This window comes from Dromiciops gliroides, chromosome 2, assembly GCF_019393635.1.
Source record: "Dromiciops gliroides isolate mDroGli1 chromosome 2, mDroGli1.pri, whole genome shotgun sequence".
In the NCBI taxonomy this organism is placed as follows: Eukaryota; Metazoa; Chordata; class Mammalia; order Microbiotheria; family Microbiotheriidae; genus Dromiciops; species Dromiciops gliroides.
In genome coordinates this window covers 470,906,731-470,934,546 of record NC_057862.1, presented here as the reverse complement: position 1 = coordinate 470,934,546, position 27,816 = coordinate 470,906,731, and the positions used below count along the sequence as shown (strand labels likewise).

The 27,816-nt window shown below is 40.3% G+C and overlaps 1 protein-coding gene across 5 annotated transcripts; it reads right to left on the bottom strand.

The window, feature by feature from the left end:
• Nucleotides 1–1,369: 1,369 nt before the first annotated feature.
• Nucleotides 1,370–9,079, bottom strand: CENPA (centromere protein A). 5 transcript variants are annotated; one of them, XR_006354911.1, is made up of 5 exons: nucleotides 8,636–9,079; nucleotides 8,375–8,490; nucleotides 7,892–7,969; nucleotides 6,483–6,579; nucleotides 1,370–1,759 (listed from the first exon to the last, which is right to left on the bottom strand). XR_006354911.1 is itself a non-coding variant. In XM_043986452.1 (5 exons), exons 2-5 carry the CDS (start codon nucleotides 8,724–8,726, stop codon nucleotides 7,244–7,246), a joined length of 420 nt encoding a protein of 139 aa, XP_043842387.1. In that variant the 5' UTR covers nucleotides 8,727–8,737; nucleotides 8,875–9,079; the 3' UTR covers nucleotides 7,085–7,243. The 5 variants fall into 5 exon arrangements, 4 of the variants coding, with proteins under 4 accessions (XP_043842388.1, XP_043842389.1, XP_043842387.1 ...); XM_043986452.1 differs by lacking the exons at nucleotides 1,370–1,759; nucleotides 6,483–6,579 and adding an exon at nucleotides 7,085–7,378 and having other exon boundaries at nucleotides 8,636–8,737; nucleotides 8,875–9,079; XM_043986450.1 differs by lacking the exons at nucleotides 1,370–1,759; nucleotides 6,483–6,579 and adding an exon at nucleotides 7,085–7,378 and having other exon boundaries at nucleotides 8,636–8,734; nucleotides 8,875–9,079.
• Between the last annotated feature and the right edge of the window lie 18,737 nt (nucleotides 9,080–27,816).

Sequence of the window (27,816 nt, the reverse complement as noted above, 5' to 3'; positions counted from 1 at the left end):
GACCCCAAGTTAGATAGTTAGCAGGTAGCAGGTAGTTAGATAGTTAGCAGTTAGCAGGTAAATGAGCGAAGGCAACAGAAAGGGATCAGTAGAAGACATACATAGCTTCTGTTGGCTGCCCAACTAGTTTCATACTAAAAGATCTTTATGCCTCTCCTGTAAGGAGAGGCTTTCTAGATACTGCATTCCAGAATGGACCAAAAAAGGCTCAATATTTAGAGACCAACAGATACTAATAGAGAGCAGGTCATCATATCTACACAATGGCAGACAACATGATGACATCACTAGAAGACATCTGTGGTTTTGCAGCATTAGAAGTGTGAATTGCACAGACCTCATGTGTTCCTTCTGTGTGTTCCCCTCCATATGCATGTTACCGTACTAGAACTTTGGTAACCTTTGAGAGAGGATAACTGAGTGTGTTTGGGATATATATATATATTCTCTTAAGTAAATGCCTTTTCCTCTAAACTAGTATGTACTTTCTGCTTGACTTAGTTAACACTATAAACATTTATAGAAGTTCTCTTGAGCTAGATTGTTTTGAGTGGCTGACAATCTTCAGAGTGACTTGAGTCTAGAAATAGTCTTCTCGACCTGGGCCATTGCCAGTTGTCTTGACTTATGTCTTGCCACTGGACTCAGATGACTGTGGGAGAGTGAGGCTGATGACTCTGCAGTTTTGCCTCACTTAAAGCCAATTCACTTTCAAGTCAATAAATACATCACTCTTCTGATATAATTGATTCTCTTCAAGAATGAGAATGAATAGCCTTTTAGAGTTTAGGTATGGGGAAGGATAGTTAGGTGCTTCATTTACATTTTATTACCTCCTCAAACCACACACAGTTTTGAGAAAGTGGTTGTTTTTGTTACATGGAGGAAAACTGGAATGTATCTTTACAACCCTTACCCTTTTCTAGTAAAGAATATAGTACTTGGAAGCCAAAGGATGCTAAGTTAGCAAGGGTGGAATTGAAAACTGTTTGGTTTATTGAGAAAGCCTAGGAGTGAGGCAAGAGAAATAACAGAATCACAGTGTCTCAGACTTGGAAGAGGCCTCTGATAGAATCTAGTGCAACTTTTACCTGAACAGTAATTCCCTCTACAATACCTGAACCCAGTGGTCACCCAGCCTCTGCTTGAAAACTTCCAATGATGGGAACTCCCTACATATTGAGACAACCTATTATATTTTTGGAATTGTTAAGTAGTTTTTCTTTATATAACTCATGTCAGAGGCTTACTCTTGATACAAAAGGGATAGGTACATTTTAGGGACCTTTTACTTTCCTGGTCTGTCACCCTAATCAAATGACTTAGTAATTTTAGTATGTCACTATCCAAGGATAATCACTAGCTCCTCTTACAAGCACATGAGCTCAAAAGGTTCAAAACAGAATAGTAAAATTAATGGACAAGATAAGACTTGCATCTGAGTTCCTGGAAAATAACACCCCATCCAGTGACCATTACTTCCTCCAGGGACCTGCAGAGTCTCTGTGACATCCATTATTACCCTGCATAGGGCTCCCATCAGTGCTACCTTTCCTGGTTGCTTTGTGTCACAATGCTTATCTTCTGCAGCAATTCTGCAGACATCCAGAAGGTGTCACTGCCCATCAGTGCCTCTGTCTGCTATATCTTCCACTACTCCATGGCAGCTCTCCTCCCCTCCCAGTAGGTGCTTCTACTTCTTGCCACTCAGATTTCATTCTGCTTCCCAGGAGATCCAGGAGAGAATTCCGTTAGGAAGCTAAAGAAGGAAAGAGAATCCAGGAGAAAGGGCTGGTCATTGGTGTCAAAATTTGCAGGGGTCAAATAGGCTAAAGACTGAGAAAAGGGAATTTATATTTTGACTCTTTCCCTTTAACTCATTTCACATTATCAATTGCCTGCTGGATATCTCCTCCTGATTATCCCAGAGGAGTTTAAAATTCAATATATGCCACTTGACACTTCAACTCCTACCCTGGTTGAGTTCTCCATAGCCAGTTTTGACCAGACATACTGTAAAAAAAAAAAATCAACTTATCCTAATCTGTAAATTATATAACTGTACTTATATGAAAAATTATATCTATAAGAAAAATTATAATTGGGCCGTAAGTCCTGCCGCGGTCGCCATTCAAATAGAAGAATATTTTATTAACTTGGGGCCTAGTCTGTGGACTTTTGACTGGCTATCTGACTGCTATTAATTTCCTAAGACAGTCTGTTAGGGTCGTTTAAAATTGTCCCCACAACTGCTTCTCCCAAATTGATAAGCAAATGCCTCTTTTAATTAAATAATCAAAGCAAGGTTTATTTATAGACATAAATGTAAGCAATAAGGGTAAAGAAATGCAGTTATACGACCTGACTGCTTTCAGGCGTGTCTCTGTCCTGCTGCAGCTTGTGCTTACTCTTTGCCGTGCCTGCAACTTTCTTAGCATCCTCCGCTCTCCATCCTGTCTCTCAGTCTCCTTCTAATTTCTAAATGAAAAGCCCTTTCTCCATATCTTTGCTCAGTCTCCTTAGTGTCCTTATAGCATCTGACCTTCTTCTAGTGTCCCCCCTGAAAAACCCCTCTCTGTCCTGCCACCCCTCTGGCGTCTCTCTACCTTAGCAATGAACACCCCCCCCCCACCCCCAGCGTCTCTTTACTTCTTGCTAGCTCTCCTCCAACCTCATTCTGCTTTCTCCATTCCCTCACGAACCCCCAGCATCTCTTTTCATTAACCTCCTCTCTCAGGTGAAACTCGGGCTGGCCCTCCCCCAAGCCCCATGCTGCCCTCGATGGAAGCTGGGGGTTGGGCGAAGCAAACTCCGGAGTCCCCCCAGTTTTTTCATGTGCCTCTCCACTGTGCCCATGGACTGCACCATGCTACGCCTAGGGCCTGCGGTTTTTCGTCCACCATAGCTTAGCCCGGCTCAGAGGATAGACCCTCCCACCCCCCCCACTCCCCCAAGCTGAAGCGGAGGGGGAGGGGCAGCTCTGCTGGGGAGCCTGAGGCTAATTTTAACGCCTACAATACCAAACTACTTTCTGGCCTTCTTGGTGCCATGCTGTTCCCTGTCTGCTTTAATCAAATTAACACTACCTGACATTCCTGGAAAGAACAATTGTCCTATGGCTTCACTCACCATATCTTTGACTTCCCAGATAAAAACATATCTCCCTAGCTACCATATGCATTGTTTCCCCCTATTAGAATATAAGCTCCTGGGGCACCTAGGTGGCGCAGTGGATAGAGCACCGGCCCTGGAGTCAGGAGTACCTGAGTTCAAATCCGCCCTCAGACACTTAACACTTACTAGCTGTGTGACCCTGGGCAAGTCACTTAACCCCAACTGCCTCACTAAAAAAAAAAAAAAAGAATATAAGCTCCTTAAAGGAATATCTTGTTTTTTTGTATCCTTAGCACAGTGCCTGGCACATAAGAAAGAGTTCAATGGACATGCCATTTCATGCATTCATTTATATCCCAAAATGGAACTCTTTATCTTTGACATAAAAATTGTCCAAGGATTCATTGATAGGTACTGCTACCAATCATTTATCAGCATGCAGAAACATTTTAATAATCACATTATGGTGTATGCTGAGTATAGATCCATGGAATAAAAAAACCAATAGGCCCTGAGTAGTTGTTTCAGCAAGCTTATGGAAGTTTAAATGACAAGGCAGGAGGGATACAGGGGTATCCTGGCAAAGAATGAAGGGTAGAAGACAGCAGAAAGGGAAGATTTGCATCAGGTAAAATAATGAGCTAGTCAGCATACTTTTAGGATTAAGCTGGAATTTACAGATATAGGAGTTATACCTAGTTACTTGAAATGCTCATCTTAAGTAAAATAGAATAAAGCTGAGCCAGAAATTATCTAATCACTAACCAATTAATCACTGGAGCTAAATTTGATGTTAGCTAAGTTCTGCAAGTCCCAGCTAGTTATATGACTAGTTGTCTTAATAATACAGGAAAATTATATCTTCCTCAAACTTGCTCCTTCAAATTTTCCTATTTCTGTTTAGGGGATCACCATCTATTTATTTAGGTGCAGAACCCTCGAGTTAGCTTTGACTCTTCCCTCTCCTACCTTACCTAAACATTAAAATATTCTTGAACAGTTTTTTTTTCCTTGTTGTGGGGCAATGAGGGTTAAGTGATTTGCCCAGGGTCATACAGCTAGTAAGTGTCAAGTGTCTGAGGCTGGATTTGAACTCAGGTCCTCCTGAATCCAGGGCTGGTGCTTTATCCACTGCACTACCTAGCTGCCCCCAACAGTTTTATTTTTTAAAAAATTTTTCAATTAATAAGTATTTATCCCTTCTCCCCCTCCCCCCAAATCTGATGGTTGACATTGTCAAGGCTTTAAACACATTCTGACATTAGCCATGTCTTAAAATTTATGTTTCATTCTGCATCTTGACATAGGTATCAGGAGATGGGTAGCATACCCCTTCATTGGTCAGAGTTCTAAAGTCTTTCAGTTATTCATTTTTAGTGTTGTTATTGTATAAACTGTTTTCCTGGTTCTTCTCAGTTTCTCTGAAACTTTGCCTTTTTTAATATCTTCGGTGCAATAATATTCCATTATATTCAAATACCATAATTTTCTTACCATTCCCTAATTGATGTATAGCCTCCTAGTTTCCAATCCTTTTCCACTACAAAAAGAGTACAATAGGGGGGCAGCTAAGTGACACAGTGGATAAAATACCGGCCCTGGATTCAGGAGGACCTGAGTTCAAATGTGGCCTCAGACACTTGACACTTACTAGCTGTGTGACCCTGGGCAAGTCACTTAACCCTCATTGCCCTGCCAAAAAAAAAAAAAAAAAGAGTACTAAAAAGACATATATGTACACATGGGTGTTTTAGGAATATACTTTGTAAGGGTTTTATAGGAAAGCTCCACCATGAGGAGAATGCCTCTGAGGGCAAGGCCATGTGGCTTTTCCTTGGTGTCAGGAAGTGATGTCTGCTCATGGGTACTGTCTATCAAGGCTACCAGCTAATCAACTTGAGGAGCCTCCCATTTCTGGGAGGAACACACAGTAGGAAGCAGGCGCTGGGGGAGGAGTTCACTCTCTTTGGGTTCCTGACTTCACCCTGGTGGAGGAGGGAGACTCCAGAGGACTTCACAGGAAAATTGAGGAAAGATAGGATGCCAGGCTGTAGGAATTCTGTTCTCAATCTTTCTATCTTTCAATAAACTCTTAAAAACCTAAACTCATTTTATCAGTGATTTCAGTTTCCCCCAAAACTGGGGGAACAGATTAGAACCCACATTTAGAATTTTAAATTATAGTTTTTTTTGGGCTAAAGCAAAATACATTAATACTGAAGTGCCCATAATTCCTTGTTCTAATATGTATTTCATGTTTTGGATACCAGATTGAAATTATTAAGGTTATAAATATTGATGACATTTGTTTTTAATTCAGTCACTTCTAGCCATATCCCATGCCCTTCCCACCTCTTGGAATTGAATTCTTCTTTGTAACAAAAAACTTAAAAACAGCTAGTAAATGATTGTACCTAACAATATATGTAGCACTTTACTGGTTCCCCACTTCTGCATTGAGGAAGGAGACATGTGTCATTGTTTTCCAGCATTACTTTCCTTCAATTCACTTACCTTTTAATGTTTTTCATTTAAATTTTTAGTCATTGTACCTGACATATAGTAGATACTTAACAAATGTTTGGGTGATAGTTTAGCAGTTTTATGTGCTGCTTAAGACTTGTTCTTTGTTCATTTTCTTCTCAAGACCAAAGTATCTTCAATTGAAGCCTCTCTGCATATAGGGGAAGACTCCCTAGTGAGACTCTTCTTGTGCACATATGCTTCTTTATACTTACTCCAACAACCTGTTGAATTTAGGATCTTTAGTCCACCTTGACAGATTATACTCAATAACTATTTTTAGTTGTTTTTTTAAAGATTATAAATATAAGCATACAAATTAAAATACACATTGGCCACATTGTGGAAATTTTAACTCAAAGACAAATATGCCAAATATTAATCATTAAGATGAACATCAGCTCAATCATGTAACAATTTACATTTGTATTTAGGGATTTTTTTTTTGGGGGGGGAATCATACCTTTGATATCATTGGTGTAAAAAAGTTCTGATTAGAGACTTCTAATCACTAATGTACTAGCTCTGCAACTATGTCATGTAAGATTTGCTAAGTATACTGAGAAGTGACTATAGTACAGATTCACTCTGCTATTATGTGTCAAGTAGGATTTGAACCCAAGTCTTCCTGATTTCAAATGACAACCACCCCAATGTGTCTCTTAGAGCTTTAAGACTTACAGATTTCCCTACTTTTCATTAGCCACTTCACTTAGTCTTGTTAATTTTGAACAGTAAGTCATGTACCAGTCAGGCATAGACATCACATTTATGAGAAGGAAGACACATAAATGTAGATTGCTGGAGACAGAAGCAGTGGAGGATGCAACTTGTGGTGAAAGTACCTCCAGGAAGATAGGTTTCAGAATAGACAAGTCCTGCAGTGTTATTATCCAAGGGGTAAGATGGCCAGGCTTATGGTGAACCAGGCGGGTACTGCCCCTTGCAAGAAAGGAAAAGAAAAAGGGGAATGTGAGAAAAATTCTGTACTACCTTGCAGGCTACTTGTCTGATTCTTCTTGTTGTTTCTATTCCCATTGTTCACACCAGGGTGAATTTTATAGGCAGAGTATGGTAGCGCATAGACAGCCAACCTCAAATCTCGGAAAAGCTGGGTTCAAGTCTTACTTCTAACACATATGATCTTTGTGATACTGGACAAATTACTTAACCCAACTCTTAAAGCTGCAGAGGCACCACTGCTTCAGTAGAGGGAATTTCCTCACCTACACCAATAAAATCACAGGTCTAGTTCCTATCCCTAAATTTTTAATGAACTCTCCACCTGATAATAGGAACTTGATAACAGATTCCAGAGGACATTTCTCTGGATAATCCCTGCTTTCACCTTTTCCTACACACACCTCTTTCCCCACCAAAGAGAGGGCACTTCTGGCCAATCTTTAATTAAAAACATTTTATTTAAATTTTGTATAAAGGAACAATCCAAGGTTCTCCAGAGAACTGTGCCCAAGAGATGGGTATGATGACAAGATGTTGAAGATGGGAAGTGGCAACTCCAGACTGGGAACTCAAGTGTTTGGAGAAATAGAAAGGAATTAGATTTTTAACTCCTGGGTTTAAGGGTCCATTGGTACTCAAGTATTTAGCCTAGTCCTTCCTGTAAACCTCGGATCCTTCTGGCCAGTTGAATATCTTTGGGATACAGGGTTACCCTCCGGGCATGTATGGAGAGGAGATAGGCATCTTCAAATAAATGAGTTATAAATGCTTCTGCTGCCTGGGTACAGGGAAAGAGAGATGAATTGAAGTAGTCTAGAAAAACTGGGGAAATTTTTCTTAGTGTTTTCTACTCTTAGCAGACCAAATTCAGAGGCAGCTGACCTTGACAAAGGTAGGTTCCACTGTACTAACACAGAAGAATGGATGGGGTGAGTGGTGGTGATACAATACCATTTTTCATTCCTGGACCTGGGGAGGGGCTCAATACTATGTAAGAGATGGAACCTAATAACACCCAGGGCATAGTATTAGAGTGGCAGTCTAGATCTTTGGAATCCCACATATTTTCGTATCTAGCCCTCAAACCCTCAGGTATTTCCCAGTATTCCTAGTCTCCCTTCATTTTGTGAAGGCCTCAGGCATTCTATCTCATAGTTCAATTATGCTTCTTTGTGATATTCCATTTTCCAATCAGTTGTTTGGGAAGCTTGTAGTATTTTGTGACAACCCTTTCCCCCAACAACCACCCCACCTCACTTAAAGTTAGAAACTCCTATGCCTTTCTCCTCACCTCCTGTAGGGCCAGTAGGGCCTGAGTTTGCCAATAATAGTCCACTCCTCGAGTATACCGGAGGCATATTTCTCTAACCTGTAGTTTGAGGAGGGCAGAACAAACAAAAAGGAAAAGATCAAGGCTAAAACATATATTCTTGCCAGGAAAGGTGTCTCTCCCGCCCCCAACCCCCCCCCCCCCTTTCTGGATTTCACTCTTGGGGATGGTTTTCAATACCAACCAGGAGATAGACACATCACCTGGTTGGTATTTAATGGGAAGTCATTTCACAAAATAAACATTTAAGTGGCTATCTCAAGCTAAGCATCATGTTAAATGCTAGTAGGGGTTGCTGGAAAATTAAAACCATGCAGGTACCACTGGAAGTCCTAGGATTTGGGACAAAGTTTAAAAGACAATGTTACGGGTAGGCAGGGTCCTGGGCAAGCTCACAAACAGGAATTCCTATAGGTCAGGAGTGGGGTTATCCCTGATGCTCACTAGTCGACCAAAGGGTGCCTTCCTGATCAGCAGGTTTGTGCTTTTCTGTAGCTTGCGGATCTCCCTAAGAATTCCTTGGCCTCGTCTACCGGGAAAGCGACGGCGGTGAGAAGAGCCTAGGACAAATAATGGTCATTAGGGTCAAGGGAAGGGAAAGGAGCTGGGGGTGGAAAGGTAAGGAAAGGGAGGAGGATGCAATAGGAGCGAAGGGGCCCCGGGACTGGAGGTGGGGTGGTGTCAGGGTAATGCCCTCCCAATTACCTGCGGGGGGTGTGGTGGAGGTGGAGGCACGGGGCTGAGACGGGGTCCTAGGGAGCTTCTTTGGGGTGGTTTTGCGGCGAACCGGTTTCATGGTCCTGCCTGCTGGGGGCAGAGTGTAGGCATCGAGGCTGCGGGCCCTGGGAACCCATTGCTCCCTCCTTCCTTCTTTCCTCCCCTCCCTCCTCCGGCAAGCTCGCGCCAGGCCCCCTTAGCCAGGGAGGCCGCTCTAGCTGACTGACCTGCGGTCTGGAGGGCACGGGCAGTCCAGGGGAAGGGAGGTGGTCAGATGAGGGAGCCGAGCCGGGGAAGGCTAGAGAAGGGCTGGGAGGGGTGTGCTTGGACTCAGTCCCTCAGACCCGGAGTCACTGGCTGCATTTCGGTACGTGCCTCTAAAACACTGTTCTAACGCCTACAATTCAAACTGCGCGCAGCGACTCACGTCACTTCCGGCTTCCTCCTTTGCTAGTGTCAGAATTCGGTGTGGGGAGGTGGAGGGTGGGGAGTGGGGAGGAGCGTACGCGCAAACACAAAGCTGGTGGGCGGGGGGAGGGTGAAGAGAGGGCGGGATTATTGTATGATTGAAGGCTAAAATAGCCAACGGAGGCTCAGAATTTATGCAAGGACGGCCTCATCTGGGGCCCGTCAGTGGACAGCCGGGTGTGGACTTCCGTGTCAGCCGACAAATTGGAGCTGAGACAGTAGAGTAGCTGATTTTATTGACACTTATACGAGTTAGGAGCTATCTTGGCCAGTCTGGTTACGCCCCCTGGCGGAGATCTGGGTTTTTGCTCGTCTGACGCTCGCCCACTTGGTCTTGACGTTGATAGGGACCCGTGTGTCTAGGTCGAGTTTCTTCGCTCCCAGGTATTGTCTTGGGCCTTATCGTACACCTCCCCACTGCTGTCGTCATCTGGATGATTTTTTTCCACGTAGGCACAACGCCTTACCCTTGTCCTGCGGAGAGAGAAGATTCTAGTAGAGTCTTGGGCTCCAGGGGCCCTCCTTCCCTCCCACCAACAAATCCACAAAAATCGTCAGACTTTGTTTATAGCAATTAAAACCCTGAAGGGGATGGTGGAAGGAGAAATTCCATTCAAAGTGATTTCAAAGTGCATATGATAGGGGCAGCTAGGTGGCGCAGTGGATAGAGCACTGGCCCTGGAGTCAGGAGGACCTGAGTTCAAATGCGGCCTCAGACACTTAACACTAGCTGTGTGACCCTGGTCAAGTCACTTAACCCCAATTGCCTCACCAAAAAAAAAAAAAAGGAATGCAAAATGCATATGATATGTAGAATTCCGGGTCTGGATAGAGTACTGGATTTGGAGTCAGAAACATGAGTTCAAATCTGACTTCAGACACTTATTAGCTGTGTGACCCTAAGCAACTCACTTAAATCCTGTTTGCCTCAGTTTCCTCATCTGTAAAACGAACTGGAGAAGGAAATGGCAAATCACTCCAGAATCTTTGCCAAGAAAACCCCAAATAGGGTCATGAAGAGTCAGACATGACTGAAAACGAGCACATCAACAAAAATACCTATTTTATTGCTATGGCAATTAAACTACCAAGCAGATATTTCAGAGAGCTAAATAAAAGTAATACAATGAATGTGGAAGATCAAGACATCTAGGCGATCCCCTAGATGAAATGTAATAGTCACAAGGGTAGGAACTGTTCCATTTCTGTTCTTCTGTGGCTAAAGCCTGAGAACCAGAGTGGTACAGTGCATCGATTTCACTGGAACACAGAACTCCCAGGTGAAGAAATTGCCTCGGTTGATTCAGGTCAGCACCTTCTCTGCAAACTGATAGTTTTAGATAAGAGTCGCCTTGAGCACTGAGTGGTTCAATGACTTTTACAAGGGTAAAGCAAGTTATATCAGGGTGAGACTTGAATGCAGGTGCTCCTAGCTCTGAGGGTGACTGGCTGGCTCTCTTAATAAGTTGGTTATTGAATTTAAGCCTGAGGTCCTGCTGAGGCCGAACACTGCGATTCGAATCTTTTTTCTAGAGCTAACAGTCTAGAGCTTCAGGGTCCTTGTGTCTAAAATGAGGGGCCTGAGCTACACAGTAGAACATTTTGCAGATTCAGAACTGGAAGGGACCTTAGAAATCCAGCTAGTCTGACTCTCTCTTTAGAGATGAGGAAGCAGGGGCCCAGAAAGATTAAAGTGATTTGTTCAAGATCACATAGTATAAGTGCTAGAGATCCAGGAATCAAATCCAAGTGCTCAGACTCCCAATAAATGGGTTTCTCTCCAGGAACCGACCTTGAAGCTCCTTTCCCTTTCTGTGCATTTATAATTCCATTGCCTGAAAGCCTTGGAACATTAACTGTGGATTGCCTGCTAACCAAAGTGAGACCTCCCAGTGAGATCTAGTTTCTTTTTTCAGATCTCTTTCCCAGAAGTAGAGAGAGCAAAAATAAAACCAGCAAGAAAGGATAGAAAGTCACTCAGCCACCTGTTAGGGCTCTTAGGATTCTGATCATATCTATCTTATTATACCTCCTTGACTGAAGGAGTCAAATTTTATCTTATCTCTAGGATGATAGGTTACCTAGAATACTTGGTTAGCTACATCTTAAGAGCTTAGCTCTTGTATTAAGCTTGTATTAAGGAGACAACTCTTTTTTTTTTTTTTAAGTGAGGCAATTGGGGTTAAGTGACTTGCCCAGGGTCACACAGCTAGTAAGTGTTAAGTGTCTGAGGCCGGATTTGAACTCAGGTACTCCTGACTCCAGGGCCGGTGCTCTATCCACTGTGCCACCTAGCTGCCCCCTTTTTTTTTTTTTAAGGGAGACAACTCTTTAAGGCAGGAGTGTTCACCTTTTTGTATCATGGACCCCTGCAGTAGTCTGGTGAATCCTAGGGTCCTTTTCTCAGAAGAATGTTTTTAAATGAATAAAATAAAATATGTAGGATTACAAAGGAAACTAATTATATTTAAATACAGTCATCAAAATATTAAAAAACAAAGGCAAGTCCAAGGATCCCCGGTAAAAAACCTTTTCATCTAAGTTTATAAATTGCAGAGCAATTGCTAATCTGTTCTGGTAGAAGTGTCTTCATTAAGAGGTTTTCCTAGGCCAGTAAAATCATAGGTATACATTTAGACTTAATTAGGTCTAAAATGCCAACAGTTAATCTATGCTTAACTAGAGGACTTCTGTGTTTGTAATTGTGAAATAAAGATTATGACTTGAAATTTTTCATGAATATATCTAATTTTGTCTATTAAACATACTTTCATCTTAATTTCTGATGGGCTTTGAAACTTAAATTAATAAAATCCTTACTATTAAAACTTTATTGAAATTAATTAAAAGTAATTTTAATTAATAGTTTATTAAAATTGATACATTTAAAATATTATATAGTTTATTATCATTTTTGTTTTGCCTTTTCTCTTTTCCTATTCATTTATTCCTGTAACTATATTCAGTATTTGTCTGTATTATTGATGTTTAGTTATTATGGACCTGACCTGTTTTTCCACTTAGAATGCAATCTCCTTGAGTGGCTATGATTTTTAAAATTTCCTTTTTATTCCTGTTTTCTCCTGGTCCCTCCTACTCTCTCTCTCTCTCTCTCTCTCAATAAGTTTTGTTGATTGAATTCATTAATGAAAAAATGGTAGTGACTACAGAAGAGATCCATATTACTAATGGAGGTGGAAAAGATGAGGATTAAATATATAATGTTTTGATTTAAATGAAACATAGTGATGTATTCTTGTAGTTAATGAATAGAATAATGAATAGAATTTTGTAGTTAATGAATAGAAATCAATAGAATCAGTAGAATTTAGAATGAGACTTTTAGTCTCATACTAAACCATTTGAATGAAATAAGGTAGGTGACAGTCTTTTGTCCTCTGCTAGGCAGTTTAGGGACTGTTATAAGAATCCATTATGTAATGGTTAGTGACACCCATTTCTATTTGAGTTTAACACTGCTGCTTTGAATGCCCTTTTTAAAAAAAAATATTTTGGACTTGTATATGTGTAGCCAATAGCACAGGGTTCTTACCTCTTTGAATTACTCTTTCATGGGGAAAGGATTACAATTGCAGGATATGTTCCAGATCCAAGGGTGTCCTGAAGAAGGAGGATAGAGAGAGATTGAGGATACCATGGTTAGTTGGAGATTTAATGTCAATCAGTAATAATTAAGTTTTCTCTTGAGACAGATAATTTAGGGGTTCTTCTACCATTGCCAAGTGACTTGATGCATGAACATTTCTATGAATCTGCATATGATATGAATCAATCTCTGAGCATCTCACATTTATAGTTTTATTTTTAAAAGAACATTCTTGTACCTCTCAAACATTTTTCTTTCCTTCTTTCACTTTGAACTCCCCAGGTCCATTTTGATCTTATTATCTTCGTTTTAGAGAGCACACTTTTTTTTTTGGTGGAGTAATGAGGGTTAAGTGACTTGCCCAGGGTCACACAGCTAGTAAGTATCAAGTGTCTGAGGCCAGACTTGAACTCAGGTCCTCCTGAATCTAGGGCTGGTGCTTTATCCACTGTGCCTCCTAGCTGCCCCTGAGCACACTTTTTAAAAAATTAGAAGCACCTTGTGCTACCAAGATGCAGGTTGAAAACCCCAGTCATACATTTCCCTAATCTTCTCTTTCTGGCTTCCCACCCATATTGCATGTTATGGGTGAGTGATGCACTTTCTTTCATTTCAGAAATAAAAGTTCCAGGAAACAGTCACTTAACCCTCATTGCCCCACCCCCCAAAAATGTTCAATGGAATTAGAAAACCTGAGAAATAAATTAATAAGCTTGTGGAAAGTCCTGTTCTAATTGCGGTAAAGTAAAAGTAGTGAGAGAATTAGGGCAAAATGGATGATATGGTCTGGAGCTGAGGACTAGAGGTAAAGTTCCATTCTTAGGTGGGATACTGATTTGCTTTGTCACATGACTCAAGAAAGGCTGCATATGGGTTTCAGTTTTCTAAAATACAATAAAACTTCACTGGTTTACACCAATAATATGTGACCTAAGTCACAATTTACAGTCATTCAAACATGGCATATGTAATGCTTATTCAGTTGAGTTCATTGGTTGTTGAGTTAAAGGGTTGAGATAATTACTTCCTCTTGCGATTTTCAGGGCCTTTCTTACAAATAAAGATAATGTGACTTAAAAATTCCCCCCCCTCCCTCAAACTAATGGACTTTGATAAGTTCAACAATTAAGTTTTAAATAAAATACTGGAAGATTTTCGCGTTTGTAATTGTGTGATAGAGGCCTGTTGTGGCTTCTAAATTTTCATGAATTTACCTCATTTTGCCTATTAACACATTTTCATCTTATTTTTTGTGGCCATATAAAAATTAATAATGTTCTATTTCTTTAAAATATTACATAGTTTATATTTTTATATTATCATTGTTTTGTTTTTTCTTTTATTCACTTATTCTTATCTGTCCCCCATTACTTATTTAGGAATAAAGAGAGAATGGCTATAATGTGCTTTGAGAACATTAAACTAAAATAAGAAATCCCAGAGTCCCATATTTTATGGTATTACCAGGAATGGTTCTTATGACCTGTTTCCATGGTGATGACAAGAGTACTGGATGAGTCAAACCCAAGATGGAAATAAAAAGCAATATTTAATTTGGTCTGATCACTAATCATAACTCAAGTTAGCTACCCAGAGGGGCAGAGTGCCCTGGGACACTCATCCCACACACTCGTGGTGTAGTCTATTTGAGAAAAGTAATTTTCTATGTAGCTTATGTATTCACATTGCCAGTCAGTGGGATTACCACATTTTACTTAGTGTGTGCTTAAGTGTGTGGGCAAACATTGTGGACGAGAGAGCCTTACTCAAATCTCAAAAGGTAGATCTTGAGTTTAAATATTTGCTTTATGATAAAAGTAGAACTATGACAATAACAGTTTGAAAAAACATGCTAATGTGACTTCTGCCTATTGTTGGGTGGGGTCATGGGTACATATCCTATCTCTTTAGAGTTGGCACTACTGGCCTGATGAAGGGGAGGGATGGTGGATTGAGTTATTTAATGTAAAGAAGAGAAAGGTTATGGGTGAAATTTATTTAAGTAGGACATGATAATAGGTGTAGACCAAAGATTGGGAGGTTAAGGGACATGTTATCTGGATAGATATCCTGCTGGGATGGGTTGGGCCCCATATTTTTCTGTCTGTTTTGTCTCCCATTAGAAGCTTGAGAAGAACATGGTACTCACATATGTTGCCTCCCCTCTTCCCCCAAAAGAATCCTTATGGCCCTAAAATAAGGGACCTTAAGGTATATAGAGAAATAATTAGATAACAATGGTACTTACTTAGGTCCATAATGGAGTCAGGTCACAGTGAGCACAGGAAGTAATAGCCAATGAACACAGAACCCCAAGCAAAATCAGAAAAGACATCAGAGTGAGTTATAACTTTCATTAGGATTTCATCTCTCCCAACCACCCACTCAGACACAGTAAGCAAAAGCACACAATAAGTACCTCATAAATACATATGCATGTACATATATATATATTTTTCAATCATAGATTCATTTTATTCATTCAATCCTCTTGTGTCTAGGGTTAGGGTTTCTCAAGGAACTGGTGATACTCATGGCTTAATAGATACTGTTGTAATGGCAAGGGTCAGCAGGGGTTTGGAGGGGAATGGAGAAATGCCTGTATGTAGAAAAGTGTATGTAGTAGAAGGACAGAGGTGAAAATAGAACTTAGCAAGAGTGGATCTGCAAACAGAGAGTTAGATGGATGGGATATATCTTATGAATGGAAAGAGGCAAATGAGAAGATCTGTGCCAACCAACCACATACAAATATGATTGATAGCCCCATGTTCATCCCAAGTCTCCTAGAGCCCATCAGGGTGCCTGGCTGACCCTAGCCTGAGTTAGCATATGGAACTAGTTTTCCTCTCCCCACCCCAAGCTTCCTCAACCTTTCTACCACAGCTCTCTTCCCTCTTTCCCCTCCTGGCTAGTCACTTGTCCTGCCCTACCCTCCATTTCTACCCCTGCCTAAGGGAACCTAGAATCATTCCTTTCTTCAGAATCTTAGGCTCACTCCCTACTTCCCAGTGATGGAGCTAGTCTTCTTCAAGTTTGAGGGTAGACACACTGATCTACCCTAAGGGACTCCTGGTAACAGGAGGGGGTGGTAACCCCAGGTCCAATGTGAAGCAAAGAGTGGATTGATTTCCAATTAGCTTGTTCTGCAAAATCTGGTCAATGATGCTATCTCCTGGAATAGAACCTAAAACTCATTTCATCTCCTCCCCAACTTTCTTAGAGAACTTGCATGAAAATATATTACAAAACTTCGGATTTACATAATCACCATGGCTATGTTCTTTACGTAATAAGCCTACAAATTCCACTGTGCCTCATAACCATGTCTTTGGTAAAATTTCACCTCTGCTCTTTACTTTCACAACAGGGCTACTATCCTGTCATGCACTCTATGACTGACTGATAAATATTCACTGAATTTTGAAGAACATGGGTAAGACAAAAACAGTAGAAGAGAAAAAACAGCATAAGTCTATACCAGGAATATTACTTTTGGGGTTTGTGTGAGGAAAATGATTCCTGCTCAATAGTTCTCTGGAACTCAGCAGCGATGTGACAAAGGCTTGTTTATTGTCATTCTTGTGAGAATGGGCAACCCAGTGTGCAGCTGGTGGATGCAAAGAAAGGGGGCTCGCAGGCCCGGTTTTAAACCCTAGTCCCTAATGTGAATGGACCCTCCCCTTTTTCATCACTGGTCCAATTACTCAAGGGTTCCATTCTACACTCAAAAACTAGCTAACCAGAATGCAGTATTCCTGACCCTAATTTCCATACCAGCTCAGAGTTTCCCTGAACCATGTGATTTTTTGGGGGGTGGGGTGGGGGTGGGGAGAAGGAGACCTTTTTCCTCAAACAGGTCTGGAGAAGTATAATTTGAATGGTGAATATTATATTCTTATTAAGAGGAGACCAATCCCCATTTCCTCACAGTTTGGGAGAAGGATTTATTTCTAATGTGGTAGCTAAAACTATGGAGGAATTCCTGGATTTGACTTGTCTGGAATCTTCCTGCCTTTGATACAAGAATTCTGGCTATGCATCCTGTTTTGAAGTGAAGAAGCCAAGGAATTGCTCCTTGTGTGTGGTTTTTTTTTTTGGGTGAGGTAATTGGGGTTAAGAGACTTGCCCAGGGTCACACAGCTAGTAAGTGTCAAGTGTCTGAGTCCACATTTGAACTCAGGTCCTCCTGAATTCAGGGCCAGTGCTCTATCCTCTGAACCCTGGATGCCCCCCTTGTGTTGTTTTTAAACTCCTCTGGGTGGCTAGTGCATGGTCCATACTATCCAAACCCACCCCTGGATCCCTTATGCCACAGGGGACATTTAAACCAAGGAGGTTATTCTGGGAAACCTCGAGAAGCTACATGGGAATCAAAGAGTAGTTATGTAGAGTGCTTGGGGAGTCCTGGTAGGGAGATGAGAAATTCCAGCCAGGGACACAGCATCTCAACTGGCAATGCAAAACCCCCCCCCAAAACTCTAAAACAAAACCAAAAAAAAAACACCCCACAGTTCATTATCGTGTGATAATCAGAGCAGGGAGTTTCAATTTTGTTTTCCTATCCCCAGTATATAGTAGGCTAGTGCCTGGGATGTAGTAGATGCTTAATAAATGTTTATGATCAATTGATTGGCACCTCTAAGCCTATAAATGCCTTTCTTCTTGCAACTCTACCCTGCTGTCAGGGAATATTAAAAACACAGGGATACATTATTTAGGTTGTAGAGCAAGAGGCAATAACAGCAGGAAAGTCAAAGATAGATATACCCAAGAAAAATACTGTGTGAATTTCCTTTAGTGAATTTCTCACAAGTTAACTTGTGAGAGGATGACTTTAGGACATTTACTTTGCATGGTTGTTTTGAGGATCAAATGAGATAACATATGTAAATTTTTGTCAACCTCAAAGTGCTCTATAACTACAACTATTATTATAAGACACTGAGGGCCATCAAATTATTCATGGACGGGGCCAGAGTATGGGAGTAGTGCATAGGATGTAGATTGTTTGCATTATAGTTTGAAGATGAAGCACTGATCATCTTATTCTCAGGGATCTGAAAGGAAACAGAAGAAGTCAGGGAAGAATAATAGGTCTCAATGATCCCTAGAGGAGTTAGGTGGGACAGAAACATAGCTCCTGGGGGTTAACAATTCTTAATACCAACTTTCCCGGCAATGGGACAGGTCAGCACAGGAAGCAGAAGTAGAATGAGGAAGCATCAATTTATGGAGCAGAGAAGAAAATCACAGTTAGTAGATCAAACCATAGTTAACTCTGAGTGGCCTGAGTCAGAGACCCCAGAGTTGAGGACCCTGGAAAGTCCACTACTTTAGGCCTTCTCAAAGATACAGGCTAGATTCTAGAAGAACTAATTTATCCTAGGATCAGGACCTAGAATTATAGATTCTCGGTAGGCCATAATGGGTTCTGTCCAATTTTGTAACATCAAAAATTAATAGAAATTAATAAGAGAAAATAGGACACAGGCAATGAGCCTTTAGTGATACCTTAAGGAATACCCATTAGCCAATTCCTTCTAGCCTTGGAAATCCTCTGGAAATGCTTAAAACTCCCATTGGAACCTAGAGGCTGTCACAGTACAGTTTTCTCCAGGATACTGACAACTCTATGTACTTGGCTTTAATGGTTCTCAACAGGAAAGATTGAATTTTCTCCTCTAAATAGGTGCCCTCCCATCTCTTACTGATGTTACCTTCTCTATGACTACTAGCACAGATGTATCAGGTCCTAGGTATGACTCCCTTTGTACAATCTACATCTACAAATTCTCTTCCACCTGTAGCCAAACTACTGTAATGTTCACTGCATGACTACCTCTGTGTGTTGCCTCATCCTGTACTCTGGCCAATAAATGAGCATCATAGAAATGAAAGACAGAAATAACTGTCAGATTTTCCCTTGCTGTACTGTAGGTCATGCCTAGTTCTTTGTTCCCGGGCTGCTGACAAGCCCTGAAATGTTTTAGTGACCAAATGCAGGGCACTGGGGACAAATAAACAACACCCATTCTCTCAGTTTTCCTTTTCTTTTCTGAAAGATTTACAGGGTCAATAGTTTCTCTAGTGGGATTGCATGGAGACAGAAGGGAAATGTGTATATGAGCAGGATCTGTACTCACGCAGCCCTGGATAGACGCCCAAGATTGTCCATCCAAGAAGAAGCATTCCATGGGGACCCAGAGCACAGACCAGATGGAGGCAAGAAAAGACTATTTTTAAAGTTAATTTTATGATAATCTTGACTATAATTCTAACCCTCTCAGCTAAATCCAATTAAAAATCACCCCACTCCTCCTTGATATTCTTTCTACCCTCAACTTTTGTAACAATGGTTTCTTGGCTTTTTTCATACTTTCATCCTCAGTTTCTTCTTCCTCTCATTACCTGAAAATAATTTAAAAATCAGAGATGCAGAAGAGAAAGCAGAACATAGGAAATTATTCTTTAGCAATACCTTAAAGTATACCCATCAGCCAATTCCTGTCAGATTTGGGGATCCTCTGGAAGTATTTAATACTCCCACTGGGACCTAGAGGCTGTCACAGTTGGTACAATCTTCTTTAGGATAATAAAAACTCAATGTGCTTGACTTTAAATGGTTCCCAGCAGGAAAGTTTAAATTCTCTCCTTTAGGAAGAGAACAACTTTAGATAGATTGTAACAACTCTCTGTACTTGGCTTTAATGTCATTAAAGGCTCTCTGAGGGAGCTTAATCTGCTTATATAGTTTAAATTACCACCTATATGATGCAAGACCCCAATCCACAGTTTTAGCTTTGTTTTCTCACCATTATTACAGTTCATATACCATGTTGCCTATAGCATAGAACGTGCCCACTTGGATCCTTAGAATTTGACTTGCCTCAAACTGAGCATGCTATCTTTCCTTCTAGCTCCTATTTGCCAGTGTCTTATATTGGGACACTTCAGTGTGTGATGAAGATCTCCTTCATAGGTCATAACATCCTGAATTTCCTCACTTCTTTTTGCCAAGTTTTGGCTGGAAGAATGAAAGGGACCTGAAGATGGTAGGGACCATCATGCAGAAAGAGTGGTTAGAGCATGCATATGTAAGAATGTGGTTTGATGGTTGGATATTTGGATGAATGCACAGCTAGAAGCTCCTGCAGACCTCAGATCTTTCCCAGCAAGTCTATAAACATATTTCATGCTGAATGTCAGGGAAGTCACATGCTAAAAAAGAAAAAAAATCATCCCCTCTTAATTTTATCATTATTGGTGATAGTCCAACATCTTCCCTTACTTGTAGACTTTGAAAAATAGAGGCATTTTAAACTCTCTTTTCTACCCTCAAAGTCAGTCTATCATTGCATTGTGTTTTTGTTCCCTCGGAACTTCCCTTAGATCTCTTCCTGGTCTGACCACCTCAATTCTCTATTCACAGAGCTCCTGTCTCTCCTCTTTGCTTTTAGGATAAATAAAAACATCTCTCTTTGATATTTAAAGACCTTCACAGTCTGACTCCTGCTTATATTTTCATGCTGATTGCACATTACAACCTTATGTACTCTATGTTTTTTTTCCAGCCAGAATGGCCTACTTGCTGGCCCCTGTGGGTACCATTCTATCTCTATACATATGGACAGACTGTCCCTGAGCCTAGGATGCTCTCCCCTGGCCACTGATTCTTGGAATATTTAACTCTCTCTTCAAGGCTTTTTGAGGGTAGGCAATGTTTCATTTTTGTCTTTGGCAAATTTTAAGCCCTTTGTAAATGCTTGTTGATTGATTTGATCTGTATTCCTGTGTGTGTGTGTGTGAATCAGGGTTAAGTGACTTGCCCAATGTCACATAGTACATGTTTCTACAAGTATCCACAGAGTTTAATTATCTATGTGGAAGAGGTTGGAGACCACATTTCTCTGGGAGTTGTGATAACATGTAATGGAAGTGCCTTGGAAAAACTGCAGCCAGCATGTGAGGATATCTTTATAACTGGTTTTGGTCCATGTTGAGGAAAAGCCTTCTTGGTTGGCTGGGGACTTATTCAAAAGGTCTGGCTGTTCAGAGCCTCAGTTGACTTCTTCCTTCTAGAATGCTTTCTGTGAGGCAACACTATAAAGGAGGAGCCTCAATGAAGGTTGAGATGTGGCTTTCTCAATACGGGCTTTGGTTCTTTGCTCAGAGTTTGTTCTTTCATTTTTTTTTTTTTTTACATTTTTATTTGTTTATTTATTTATTTATTCCATTACATGTAAAGATAGTTCTCAACTTTTGTTTATACAAGCTTTCCAATTTCAGATTTTTTTCCCTCCCTCCCCTCCCTTCCCCCTCCCCTAGACAGCAGGTAATCTGATATAGGTTATATATATATATATATACACATAATAACGTTAATCCTATTTCTGCATTAGTTATGTTATAAGAGAAAAATCAGAGCAATGATGAAAAACCTCAAAATAGAAAAAACAACAGCACCAAAAACAAAAGAAATAGTATGGTTCATTAAGCATCTATACTCCACAGTTCTTTTTTTTCTTCTTGGATTTGGAGATTCTCTTCTATCATGAGTTCCCTGGAACTCTTCTGTACCATTGCATTGGTGAGAAGAATATAGTCCATCACAGTAGATCAACACTCAATGTTGATGATACTGTGTACAATGTTCTTCTGGTTCTGCTCATCTCACTCATCATCAGTCTATGCAAGACCCTCCAGGTTTCTCTGAACTCCTCCTGCTTATCATTTCTTAGCACAATAGTATTCCATTGTATTCATATACCACAACTTGTCCAGCCATTCCCCAATTGATGGGCATCCCCTCAACTTCCAATTCCTTGCCACCACATAAAGAGCAGCTATAAATATTTTTGTACATGTGGGTCCCTTTCCCCTTTCCATGATTTCTTTGGGAAAAAGACCCAAAAGTGGGATTGCTGGGTCAAAGGGTATGCACAGCTTTATCGCCCTTTGGGCATAATTCCAAATTGCTCTCCAGAATGGTTGGATCAGTTCACAGCTCCACCAACAATGCATTAGTGTTCCAATTTTCCCACAGCTTCTCCAACATTTATTATTTTCCTTATTTGTCATTTTAGCCAATCTGATAGGTGTCAGGTGGTACCTCAGAGTTGTTTTAATTTGCATCTCTCTAATCAATAGTGATTTAGAGAATTTTTTCATATGGGAATAGATAGCTTTGGTTTCTTCATCAGAAAACTGCCTGTTCATATCCTCTGACCATTTCTCAATGGGGGAATGACTTGGATTCTTATAAATTTGATTTAGCTCCCTATATATTTTAGAGATGAGGCCTTTATCAGAAGTACTGGCCACAAAAATTGTTTCCCAGCTTTCTGCCTCCCTTCTAATTTTGGATGCATTGCTTCTGTTTGTACAAAATTTTTTAATTTAATGTAATCAAAATCATCCATTTTGCATTTTATAATATACTCTATCTCTTGTTTGGTCATAAACTGTTTTCCTTTCCAAAGATCTGATAGGTAGACTATTCCTTTCTCTCCTAATTTACCTATGGTATCACCTCTTATGTCTAAATCGTGTATCCATTTTGACCTTATTTTAGTATAAGGTGTAAGATGTTGGTCTATGCCTAATTTCTGCCATACTATCTTCCAGTTTTCCCAGCAATTTTTCTCAAATACTGAGTTCCTGTCCCAGAAGTTGGAGTCTTTGGGTTTATCAAACACTACATTACTAGTGTCATTTACTACTGCATTTCCTGTGCCTAACCTATTCCATTGATCTACCACTCTATTTTTTAGCCAGTACCAGATAGTTTTGATGACTGCCGCTTTATAGTAAAGCTCCAGGTTTGGTGCTGCTAATCCACCTTCCTTTGAATTTTTTTTCATTATTTCCCTGGATATCCTTTTTTTTTTTTAATGTATGAGGTATTTTATTTTTTCCGTTACATGTAAAGATAGTTCTCAACTTTTGTTTATACATGCTTTACAATTTCAGATTTTTCTCCCTCCCTCCCCTCCCTCCCCCCCTCCCCTAGACAGCAGGTAATCTGATATAGGTTATATCTATATATCTCTATACATATAGATATAGATATATATACACACATATATATATATATACACATAATAACATTAATCCTATTTCTGCATTAATCCTGTTACAAGAGAAAGAATCAGAGCAGTGATGCAAAACCTCAAAATAGAAAAAAAAACAACAACAGCACCCAAAACAAAAGAAATAATATGGTTCAATCAGCATCTATACTCCACAGTTCTTTCTTTCTTTTTTTTTCTTGGATTTGGAGATCCTCTTCTATCATGAGTTCCCTGGAACTCTTCTGTACCATTGCATTGGTGAGAAGAATATAGTCCGTCACAGTAGGTCAACACTCAATGTTGATGATACTGTGTACAATGTTCTTCTGGTTCTGCTCATCTCACTCATCATCAGCTCACGTAAGACCCTCCAGGTTTCTCTGAACTCTTCCTGCTCATCATTTCTTACAGAACAATAGTATTCCATTGTATTCATATACCACAACTTGTCCAGCCATTCCCCAATTGATGGGCATCCCCTCAACTTCCAATTCCTTGCTACCACGTAAAGAGCAGCTATAAATATTTTTGTACATGTGGGTCCCTTTCCCCCTTCCATGATTTCTTTGGGCAAAAGACCTAAAAGTGGGATTGCTGGGTCAAAGGGTATGCACAGCTTTATCGCCCTTTGGGCATAATTCCAAATTGCTCTCCAGAATGGTTGGATCAGTTCACAGCTCCACCAACAATGCATTAGTGTTCCAATTTTCCCACAGCCTCTCCAACATTTATTATCTTCCTTTTTTGTCATTTTAGCCAATCTGATAGGTGTCAGGTGGTACCTCAGAGTTGTTTTAATTTGCATCTCTCTAATCATTAGAGATTTAGAGCATTTTTTCATATGGGAATAGATAGCTTTGGTTTCATCAGAAAACTGCCTGTTCATATCCTCTGACCATTTCTCAATGGGGGAATGACTTGGATTCTTATAAATTTGATTTAGCTCCCTATATATTTTAGAGATGAGGCCTTTATCAGAAGTACTGGCCACAAAAATTGTTTCCCAGCTTTCTGCCTCCCTTCTAATTTTGGATGCATTGCTTCTGTTTGTACAAAATTTTTTTAATTTAATGTAATCAAAATCATCCAATTTGCATTTTATAATATACTCTATCTCTTGTTTGGTCATAAACTGTTTTCCTTTCCAAAGATCTGATAGGTAGACTATTCCTTTCTCTCCTAATTTACCTATGGTATCACCTCTTATGTCTAAATCGTGTATCCATTTTGACCTTATTTTAGTATAAGGTGTAAGATGTTGGTCTATGCCTAATTTCTGCCATACTATCTTCCAGTTTTCCCAGCAATTTTTCTCAAATACTGAGTTCCTGTCCCAGAAGTTGGAGTCTTTGGGTTTATCAAACACTACATTACTAGTGTCATTTACTACTGCATTTCCTGTGCCTAGCCTATTCCATTGATCTACCACTCTATTTTTTAGCCAGTACCAGATAGTTTTGATGACTGCCACTTTATAGTAAAGCTCCAGGTTTGGTGCTGCTAATCCACCTTCCTTTGAATTTTTTTTCATTATTTCCCTGGATATTCTTGATTTTTTGTTTTTCCAGATGAATTTTGTTGTTATTTTTTCTAGCTCTATAAAATGTTTTTTAGGTAGCTTGATTGGTATGGCACTGAATAAATAAATTAATTTAGGCAGTATTGTCATTTTTACTATATTAGCTCTGCCTATCCATGAGCAATTGATATCTTTCCAATTATTTAGATCTGATTTGATTTGTGTGAAGAGTGTTTGGTAGTTGTGTTTATAGAGTTCCTGGGTTTGTCTTGGTAAATAGACTCCCAAGTATTTTATATTATCTACCATTACTTTAAATGGAATTTCTCTTTCTATCTCTTGCTGCTGGACTTTGTTGGTCATATATAGATGTTCTTTCATTTTTAATGAAGGAGATGAATCTGGAGGCTATAACCTTGCAAGTTTTAAAAGGTCAGGAGAACAAGTCAGCTGAGGTCCAGGAGTTGAAAATAATACATGCCTGGTTTTGCAGCCATCAAGGTCCTGGGGCCTTCTGGACTTAGCCTAGGTGTAGCTAAGACAAAGATTCATCTTGAAGTGATGGTGCATAAGGACATGAACATAGGGGGAGCAATGCTATGTAGAAACTGTCTGAAGTCAGTGCCCACTCTCTGAAGAGATCAAAGTGTTAGAGGGGAGATAGTGTTCCCTGAAGGTGTTGGGGGGAAATGTGTGTACTTCTATTTTTTTTTTTTGGCCATATCTTCAAAGTAAATATCTTTTTGTAAATTGGTGTTATTTGGTGCAGGAGGTGTGAGTAGACTGGATATATAGGAGACGTCAAGTTAAAAAGAGATTTAAAAGTCAAATAGATTTTATATTTGATTCTAGAGGTAATAGGTAGCCACTGGAGTTCATTGACTAGGGAGAGGGTGAGATAGTGAAATCTGCAGTTTAGGAAGATCCTTTGGAGGATGGACTGGAGAGGGGAGAGACATGAGGCAGGGACACTAATCAGCACTTTGTTGAAATAGTCCAGATTCACAGTGTCAGAAGAGAGAAGAGGGTGTATAGGAGACATATTGTGAAGTAGAATAACAGGACTTGGTACCTGATTGGATAAGGGAGATGAGAGGGAATGGGGGATTGAGGGTGACGTCTAGGTTGTAAGTCTGGGTGAGTGGGAGGATGGTGGTGCCCTCAACAGTAATAGGAGATTTCTGGAGAATGGAGGGTTATGAAAGAAAGAACAGAGGAGTGTGTGTGTAAGTGGCAAGGAAGCAGATAGAGAGAGATTGAAGATCAGTGAGAGAGTAGGGATACAATTTGTAGGTACAATCTGCTGGAGAAGATGAGATGGCAGGAAATCTCAGCTATTGCCAAGGAGGACTACTTTTTGTGTGAGATAGAGGTGAATGAGAGAGTGGTATATGACATCTATCTGAGTAATGTCAGGTGAGGAGGAGGAAAGAATTGAGGGCTCTCAGTGAATGGCCTCATGTTTTTCAGTAAAATAGGAAAAAAAGTCCCAGATGAAGAAAGTGGGAGGGGGGTACACCCCTGGGAGGTTTGAAGAGGGATAAAAAGGTTTGGGAAAACCACTACTATGAATGGGATAGTAAATCAATTGTTGTTGTTTAGTCATTTTTTTTAGTTGTGTCTGATTCTTTGCTTTTTTTTGTTGTTTGTTTTTTTGCAGGGCAATGAGGGTTAAGTGACTTGCCCAGAGTCACACAGCTAATAAGTGTCAAGTGTCTGAGGCCAGATTTGAACTCAGGTCCTCCTGAATCCAGGGCTGGTGCTTTATCCACTGCGCTACCTAGCTGCCCCCATGTCTGATTCTCTGTGATCTCATTTGGGATTTTCTTGGCAAAGATACTGGAGTGGTTTGCCATTTCCTTCTCTAGCTCATTTTACAGATGAGGAAACTGAGGCAAACAGGGTTAAGTCAGTTGCCCAGGATCACACAGCTAGGAAGTGTCTGAGGCCAGATTTGAACTCAGGAAGATGTCTTCCTGACTCTAGGCCCAGTACTCTATCCACTGTACTACCTAGGTGGCCCCCCCTCACCCCAATAAATCAATTAGGGAGGTTTAAAAAGATTGCTTTGCCCCAGTGAGGGCCCAGTTGAGATTATATAAGAAATTTATAGTGGACTCGGCATGATTTTGAGAACCTATAGTTTCATCAGTAGCAGATGAGTAGGAATGATGGTAGTAGATAGTGACAGTAATCCAAGACTGGGGCTTAGCAGGACAATATTGGCAATAGAATTAGGGGGGAGGGACTCTAGAGATGAAGGTAATATAGAGTTGAATTAGTTTCCAAAAAGGTTGAGATAGGGAAAGAGTATAGCTAGTTGAAAGGTGATGGCCTAGAAAAGAACTGAGGGGTGGAGGGATTGGAAGTCACAGTGAGAATGAAGAACAGGTATGGGAATGTAAGGCAGAGGGAAAGATAGAATAATAAAAGATTATGATCTGATAAAAGAAAATTATCTTACATCCTTTTGCTTTGTTTTGTTTCCTTGGAATATATACATTTCTGTCTTTCATGTGTTTTTGTATTTTTTTTTTCCTGGGGCAATGGGGGTTAAGTGACTTGCCCAGGGTCACACAGCTAATAAGTATCAAGTGTCTGAGGCCGCATTTGAACTCAGGTCCTCCTGAATCCAGGGATAGTGCTTTATCCACTGTGCCACCTACCTGCCCTCTCTCAGAGACCAATATTACTGAAAAGATATTTACTTGAAAGTTTTAAAAGTTTAAACGGCTGGCAGATATGTAAGCAGAGAGAAAGGTAATGGGAAAATTCTGAAGGGCAGAGACTTCCTGAGAGGCTCCTTATGGGATCTCCATTTCCATTCATATCTTTAATTTCAGGCCATACAAAAACAAAGATAGGGAGGGAAGCAGGGAGGACTTGAGAAGCTGATACAAAATTGCCTAGCCATAGGGTCTAATGGTAGAGTCACATCATTAAGAGGACTAATAGTGAGTAAAGGTAGAGTGAGGCATAAGGAATACAGAATGAAGGTGTTGGTAATACTTTTTTTTTTTTTTTAGTGAGGCAATTGGGGTTAAGTGACTTGCCCAGGGTCACACAGCTAGTAAGTGTGTGTTAAGTGTCTGAGGCCAGATTTGAACTCAGGTACTCCTGACTCCAGGGCCGGTGCTCTATCGACTGTGCCACCTAGCTGCCCCAATACTTCTTACCTCCAACTGGCAGATGATCCCAATGACCACCACAGGAAGCAGCCACCAAAAGGCCAAACTCCTAGTGTAGAACAGAGAAAGAAGTACAGGTTAGTCAGGTGTTTGGCATTAACCATAATTCTAACCACATCCAGCTCCTGGAGATGGAAACTAGGAAACTAAGTTAGATTCAGTCTTGGTACATCCAAAAGCTTTCTGTCCTTTCTTGTTGTAGGAAATTTGTGTTCATTGTAGGAAACCATCTTAGTCCTTTATTTTTAGGGTTAATGTCTGAAAAAGCTTCCCTAGATTGTATTTGCTTAATAAGAAACCTTGTCTTGATTGAT